The sequence below is a fragment of the Hipposideros armiger genome, unplaced genomic scaffold (genome assembly GCF_001890085.2).
Source record: "Hipposideros armiger isolate ML-2016 unplaced genomic scaffold, ASM189008v1 scaffold_1204, whole genome shotgun sequence".
Taxonomy (NCBI): domain Eukaryota; kingdom Metazoa; phylum Chordata; class Mammalia; order Chiroptera; family Hipposideridae; genus Hipposideros; species Hipposideros armiger.
The window spans coordinates 35398-43535 of record NW_017732554.1 but is presented as its reverse complement, the minus strand read 5'-3'; the positions used below and the strand labels follow the sequence as shown (position 1 = coordinate 43535).

Sequence of the window (8138 nt, the reverse complement as noted above, 5' to 3'; positions counted from 1 at the left end):
AATGTATAAAAGGAATTCTTATTGGATTCTTTCCAAAATGGCAAGGTTGGTTTAATATCTGAAAATCAATTTATGTAATAAACTATATCAGTATCAATGGATGAAGAAAAAGCGTTTGACAAAATACAACAGCCTTTTCATTATAAAAAACATTCAACAAACTAGGAATTGAAGAGAACTTCTCTGCCTAATAAAAGGCATCTATGAAAACCCACAACTAAGGTCATACTCAATCGTGAAAGACTGAATGCTTTTCCCCTGAAAACCAAGAAAAAGAAGATGGTCCACTCTTGCTACTGGTACTCAACATTGCACAGGAGGTGCTAGGAAAGGCATTTAGGCAAGTAAAAGAAACTATAGGCATCTAGATTAGAAAGGTAGAAGTAAAACTCTCTATTTCATATATATCTCTATATCATACATGACATGATTTTATATATAGACAATCCTAAGGATTCAACTAAAAATCTAGTGGAACTATTAAACTAATTCAGTAAGGTTACACAATACAAGACCAGTGTATAAAAATCAGTTGTCTAGCAACCCATCCAAAAATGAAATTAAGAAAACAAATTCCATTTATGATAACATCAAAAAGACAATACCTAGGAATAAATTTAACAAAAGATCAAATCTTGTACACTCCAGATTACAAAACATTGATTGAAGAAATTAAAGAAAACATAGAAAGACAGCTCATTTTCATTAATTTGAAGACTTAATTTTGTTATACTCCCCAAATTGATGTGCAACTTGAACACAATTTCTGGTGAATATGCCCTTTAAAGCACAGATGAACAAGCTGATCCTAAAATTCATATGGAATTGACAAAGAACCCAAAATAACCAAAACAATCTTGAAAGTGAAGAATGAAGTTGCAAACACATCTTTATTTCAAAAAGTAACACAATGCTAGGATAATCAAGATTGTGGTGCTAACCTGACACACATACACACACACACATTCTCTCTCCCTCCCTCCCTCCCTCCCTCTCTTTCTCCCTCCCTCCCTTCTTCTCCCTCCTTTCTCTCTCTCTCTGTCTCTCGTCCTGAAATAAGCCTTATATTTATTGTCAGTTGAACCCTTGCATTATAGTCAAGGATGTTAAGACAGTTCAACGGGGGAGATAACAGGCTTTTCAACAAATGTTGCTGTGACAGCTGGACATGCAAAAGAATGAATTGGATCTTGTCCTCACCGTATAATAAAAATTAACTTAAAATGGATCATGGATTTAAATGTAAAAGCTAAAATTATAAAACTCTTACAGGAGTAAATCTTTGTGACTTTACATTAGGCAGAGCCTCTTCCTACAAGAATAAACATTTAGAAGAAGACACAATTCCTGCCTTTAGTCAAGTTGCTTAAAATATAATTGGGCAATTGTAGAAGAATTTAAAAGCCTACATTACAGCGAATGGCACAGAAATACAAAGAATAATTAAGAGACAACTTTGAACAGTTAGAAGCCAACAAATTGGATAAGCTAGAAGAAATGATAAATTCCTAGAAACATACAACCTTTGAAGACTGAATCATGAAGAAGTATTGGGCTGTCGGAAAAGTCATGATGCAGTTTTTGCAACAAAAACCAAAATATACATCATGACTTTTCCGACAACCCAGTAGAAAATCTGAACAGACCAATAGCAGACTAATAAGTAAGGAGATTGGATTGGTAATCAAAAACCTCCCAGCAAAGAAAAGTCCAGGACCAAATGGTGAATTCTCCCAAACATTATTTAAAGAACTAATACGAAACTTGTGAAATACTTCCAAAACTAAGAGGAAGTAACACTACCAAACTCATTTTATGAGCCCATCANTCTTTAAAAAAAAAACTCTTAGGAACTTGATATTTTAAGACCCAGGGAAAGAAAGAAGAGCCTGAAATAGGGGAGTGAAAAAGACTAACCAGAAAAAGGAGAGCGGCTTCATGGAAGCCAAGGAAATTAACTGTTCAGGGAGGTGGAGTAGCCACCAGTTTTAAGTAAGAATTGTTATGAGAAGAGGTCATCAATGATGTCTCTCTAGTTTTAAAAAATCTGACTTTGTACATTCTTTTGCATGATCCATTCTACATGAACTAGATCCTTTTTCTTATTGTCTTTCCTTCTTTTTTCTCTTACTCTTCCTTCTTTTTATATGTTCCTTTTTGAGTACATGCAGTTTCAGATTTACAAAATTAAGCAGGTGATGAATTAACTGACTGAAACCAAAATTACAAAATTGGCAGCTCATCTAAATTTAGATCTTATTTTAAGGCCTCTTTTAATGTTTGTAAAATGAGATTAGGAGAGTTAGGTGACTTCTATAGTATCTTCCAATTTCAAATAGTTGGGATGTTAAGTAGTAATTTCAGTTGATTTGTAATGAATTTTAAATGGGTGACTTGAGCTTAGTTGGTTCTTATCTTAATTAGCCCTTTGATTCTAATATGCTTATAAATTGTTAACTTTTTAAAAAATCCATTTGAGGTCCAGCTGAGTGGCTCCTTTGGATAAGAGTTAGCTTAAGAGCATGAGCTCTGAGTAACAGGGCTGCTGGTTCGATTCCCACATAGGCCAGTGATACTGTGCCCGAGCTGAGCTGCCACTGAGCTGCCAACAGGTGGCAGGATGGCTCAGCTGATGAGAGCACATGCTGCTAACAACAAGACTGCCTCTTTGATGGTGGACTAATCCCGCTCACAACTAAGACTAAACTCGGAACCTTGAGCTGAGCTGCCACCCGGATGGCTCAGTGGATAGAGCATGCGCTCTTAACAACAAGGCTGCCGGTTTGACTCCCGCATGGGATCGTGGCTATGCCCACCCACAACTAAGATTGTAACACAGCACCTTGAGCTTAGAGGCCATGAGCTGCCGATGGGCAGCCAGATGGCGACTGGCGCCCTCCACAGCTAAGATTGGTCCCCTTCCCCAATTCCCCAACACTGTACCCCTTCCCTAATTCCCCCAATTAAAAAATAAATAAATAAAAATAAAAATCCATTTGATTGTACAGCAACAGCAAAGGTCATGAAAATAAAATAATATACTATTATAAATGTTTATGAATTTTCTATATATAAATAATATGTATAGAAATGGCTTAATACAAAGACCTATCATAAATGTTTTTTTTTGAGGGGTCTTCCTGTAAGCTTTCTGGCTAGAAATGATATTTAACTCAGTGTTAATCATTAATTTTGATTTAAAAATGCCATATTGTTCTTAAATCTCCCTGTTTCCAGCATTATTGTCATTATGCATTGATTGAAAGCTCATAGACTCTTAATTTTGGAGTTGGAAATGCTGGGCAGATGGGAAGAGTCAATTTAGATCATTTCATCATTCATCTATTGCTCTTAAGTTTCAAAATCTTAACAGAGTTAGAGCTATGCAAGCAGTTGGATATGTGAGCTTTGCAGACAGATTTTATAAAAGTTGAGGAGTAACAAGGCTAGCCATTATAAACCAGAGGTTCAGTGGCCATTGCACATAATCGGATAAGAGAGACATGGGATAGTCACCTCTGAAATGTTATCGTGGCAATCAAGATTTAGCTAAAGACAAAGGAAGATTCCAGAGGCAGGAAGCTCAATAAAAGAAAAGGTAAAGTGTATAACACAATTTGTTGATCATTTTATTTCTTTCCCCCTGAAATCTAAAATCATTTGCTAATGTTTTTTCTCTGATAGGAAATATATGGACGGTAATAGTATCTTTATATGGAACCAGAAAAATATAATAACATTTTATTCACCACAGTATAGCATTTCACAAACATCATTTGTAAATTGCACTTTATTTTCTCCACATATAAAATGCACCATAAAAAAATATTTGCAAGTTTACTTTTTTTTAGCCCTAGCTGCTGCATGCAGGTAATTTAAGTATTTATCATCCTGTTGTTCCAGACCAATTTTAACACGGTTTTAACAAGAGAGAAAATGAGAAAAGAAAACATAATCAGTGATCTTAGTGACAAGTTGAAAAGTACAATGCAACAGCAAGAGCGAGATAAAGGTTAGTAACGTTTTGTAATAGGATATTTTAAATTCCTTTTTAAAATTAAAAACTCATTTGAAATGTTTTGTAATGCTGATTTCAACTTGGGGTACCCTTCAGATTTGATAGAGTCACTTTCTGAAGATCGAGCTCGTTTGCTTGAAGAAAAGAAAAAACTCAAAGAAGAAGTCAGTAAGTTGCGTGGCAGCAGTTTTGTTCCTTCACCGTATGTAGCTACAGCCTCAGAACTTTATGGAGCTTGTGCACCTGAACTCCCAGGTGAAACAGAGAGATCGGCCATGGAAACACAAGATGAAGGAAGAGTGGATTCAACAATGGAGACAAGCATGATGTCTGTACAGTAAGTACACCTGTTTTCAACCGTCTTAAATAATACAGGCTTTTAACCCACTAGTGCACTTCTGTAAGCTAAAAGTTCTGAAGATAGAAAATGTATTTAACACCAGAAAATGTATTTAACACCACTGGTTGTCCATAGCCCATATATCTAAAAGTTGTGCCATTTTAATTCTTTAACCTATAAATACGAGAAATACTTTAACATTACTGATTTTGTGGCTGGATGAATCACCTTGGCATGTTTTCATACTACATATGTGCACAAAATGTTTTATAGGCTGCCAGGATAAGTATCACTGCAGTAATGTTAAGCTATCCTTATTTACAGGAGTGTTTAAACTTTGAGGTCCATTACCTAAGAGGAAAAGGCATTACTGTAGTAATGAATGTATTTATTTTGGTGAAGGTGTATTGGGTGGAGGAAGGCGGAGGAGTTATTTGAAAAGTAAATATATGTAGCTTCTGTTTAGTTCCAAAGAAAGGACTAGAAACTGGTTAATTTGAGTCCTAGAAAGGTATGAGGCTTAAGAATGTATGTGAAAAATGGAACAAATAAATGTGATTCAAAAAGGCAACGCATAAACATATAAAGAGACCATAGTATTAGAAAACATAAATAACAAAAATAAGTCCAAATGTATGTGAAATAGTAAACCAATCTATCAACAAAACCATCCAACTGCATTATATGTATAAGAGAAACATCTAAAGAAAAATGATAGAAAATTTATTGTAAATGATTAAGATATATAAGGCAAATAATAACAAAAAAATAAATAAGCCATCTAAAGCAAAAGGTTTTAAAAAGTTAAAGTGGAAATTTCTTATATAGAGAGGGCACAGTTCACCATAAGCAATTAATTGTTAATTTATAATTGCTTAAAAATATGATTTTGGTCAATTGTGTGTGGAAAAAAAACAATGGTTTAAAACTAAAATGAGGGCCGGCCGAGTGGCGCGATGGTTAAGAACTGGCTTGGGATGCCAGAAGGCCCCGGTTCGGATCCCACATATGAGGGCCAGTGACACTGCCCTCTACAGCTAAGATGCTGAACAACAGCTCAACCTGGAGCTGGACTGCCGTGAGTTGCCGGCGACGGCATAGGCTGCAGCCCCTGTGGCAGTGGGTTGCCATGGGCTACCGTATATAGCCAGCAGCCAGCGTGAGCGGCCAGCAGCCACTGTGAGCGGCCGTCCAGAAGCCGACGACTGATGTGCCTCGCCAGGGAAGAGCGCAATGATGATGCCAACTTGGGACAGTGAAGCAACGTCCTCCACAACTAGACTGAAGAACAAAAGGACAGCAACTTGTCTGTTCCGCTTCTCCCAATTCCCCAGCACTGTTCCCATCCCCCCAATTCCCCAATAAAAATCTTAAAAAAAAAAATACTAAAATGATAACTTTTTAGAGCCACAGTTAAGGTAGGACACTTCTTCCTTTCAGGAAACAATGAAGTATAAAATAAAGCAATAGAGGGCTAGCCAAGTGGCTCAGTTGGTTAAGAGCTTGCTCAAGAGTGCGCACTCTGAGGGCTGGCCAGTGGCGCGATGGTTAAGAGCTGGCTTGGAACGCCAGAGGGCCCCGGTTCAGATCCCACATATGAGTGCCAGTGACACTACCCTCCACAGCTAAGATGCCAAACAAAAATCTTAAAAAAAAAAAAAAAAAAAAGAGTGCGAGCTCTGAGCAACAGGATCACCAGTTCAATTTCCAGCCTGAGCTGATCTGCCGCTGAGCTGCCAACAGGTGGCAGGATGGCTCAGCTAAAAACAAAACAAAAAACAAACAAAGCAGTAGAAAAACAGTTCAGAAAATTAACTGCATACCATATCAACAAAGGAAGTCTCAAAGTTCTAAATATTGACATAATTGAGGCCACTAAACATACGTAATAATAGTAAAAGTTAGTAACAAACTATATATGTACATAGCATAAGAAAGATTGTGGTATTGTAACAGTTATATAAGATGTCAGAGGGGTAGTAGCTTTGTGAGGGGGGTTATCACTGTGTGAGGGGTGTGAATGTCTAATTATTATGTTGCTTTGTACACCTGAAACTAATAGAACAAAAAGTTAGGAACAAAAACAGGAGTTTATACATCGGGAAACTTGAATTCCTATATATTCATATCTATATATAGGTCTTGATAGGAAAATGGAGATTGAATTATTCAAGACTAAACAAAAGAACAAAAATGAGGGATATAGTCAAGGTGGTACACTGGGAGAACTATATAACCTCAGGTACATTTATTAAAAATGAAATTAATGAAAAATGAGCTGTGATAAGCAAAATATGATTAAGTAAAAAAAAAGTACAAATAAATTTATGGAATGAAGAGAACCCCAACCACAAATATGGTTTTAAAAATTATAGAGAATAAAATATAGGTTAATCTCACTTGTTAATATAGATGTGAAAAATCCTAGTGACAATTTTACCATATTTAATAACGATGGAGAAGAACATGCTATAGTCAGCATGACTCAGTAGAGTATTTCAGGAATACAATAATAATAGTTTAACATTAGAATATCTCTCAATGTAATCATAATTCACTGATCATGTGAAAAAGATTATATAATCATCTTAATAGATGATTATAGGTAATTGATAAAATTCCAGGGCCCATTAATTTAAAATAATACTTTAAAAAAAAAACAACTTAGCAAACCAGATATAGAGGGGAACTTTCTTAATTTGAGAGTATATATGAGACAGTTATAGCAAGCAGCATGTTTAATGTTGAAACATTTAGAAGCATTTTCCATAACTTAGGAAGAATGCAAGCATACCAGCTGTCGCCATCACTATTCAGCAAGAGTAACAACAAAAATTGGCAGGGAAATTCTGAACTGTCGTTATTTCAAGATAATATCCTTTTCAAACCTCGAAGACTAACAAAACTATTGAACTAATAAGCCATCAGAGTATATAGGTCATAGCTATATCAAAAAAAGAGCAATTTGCATGTTTACCAGCATAAGCTGATTTGAATATATATAAAAGATCTTTAAGAAAATGATTTGTTAGTAATGAATTTAATAAAAAATATGCAAGACCCTTGTGGAGAAAACTATAGAATTTTATGAAAAATATTAAATGGCCTGAAAGTTAAAGATGGATGGAAATACAGTATTGTAAAAATACCATTTTCTCATCAGATTTCTTCAGTTATTTAATCTATACCAAATTAAATTTTCAACAGGCTAAGTTAGGTAACATTTGCTGTTGGATGCTAAAGTTCATATAGAAAAATGTGTAAAAATGGTTGATAACATTTTCAAAAAATAGCAGTAAGTAGGAATTTATCCTGTTAGGTGTTAAGATAATAGTCTTAAGCTATACAGATAGTAATTAATTCAGCATATTTTTGGTAAAGTCACAGACAGATAAGATTACTAGTATTGGTAGTCTTGAAATAAACCCATGGGTGTATGAAAATATATTTATAGTATTTTAAATCAGTTTGGAAAAAGAAATGGGACATTGAAGTAATTGGTTACCCACTGTTAGAGGGTAACCCATATTTTACATTATATACCAAAAAATATTACACACGTATTAAAGGCTGAAAAATTTTTTAACCTATGGAATTTCTTAAAATAGGAGATTACATTGAATGTGGAGTAGGGAAGTACAAGGAAAAGACCAATAAATGTGGTTATATCAAAATTTAAAACTTGAGTACAACAGAAGATACCAGGGAGCACAAAAGATTAGTGGTTAAATTTTTTTTTTATAAGTTGGAGAATTGGGGGAAGGGGCACAGACAAGTTGT

The 8138-nt window shown here is 35.1% G+C and overlaps 1 protein-coding gene across 2 annotated transcripts in view; it reads left to right on the top strand.

Annotated features, from left to right (window-relative positions):
• RB1CC1 (RB1 inducible coiled-coil 1) overlaps positions 1-8138 on the top strand; it is a 76524-nt gene that overhangs the window by 49418 nt on the left and 18968 nt on the right. For both annotated transcript variants that reach the window (XM_019632958.1, XM_019632957.1), the window contains exons 16-17: positions 3904-4012; positions 4115-4355. In XM_019632958.1, the coding sequence (XP_019488503.1) occupies positions 3904-4012; positions 4115-4355 (350 nt within the window). The remainder of the gene's footprint in view (positions 1-3903; positions 4013-4114; positions 4356-8138) is intronic.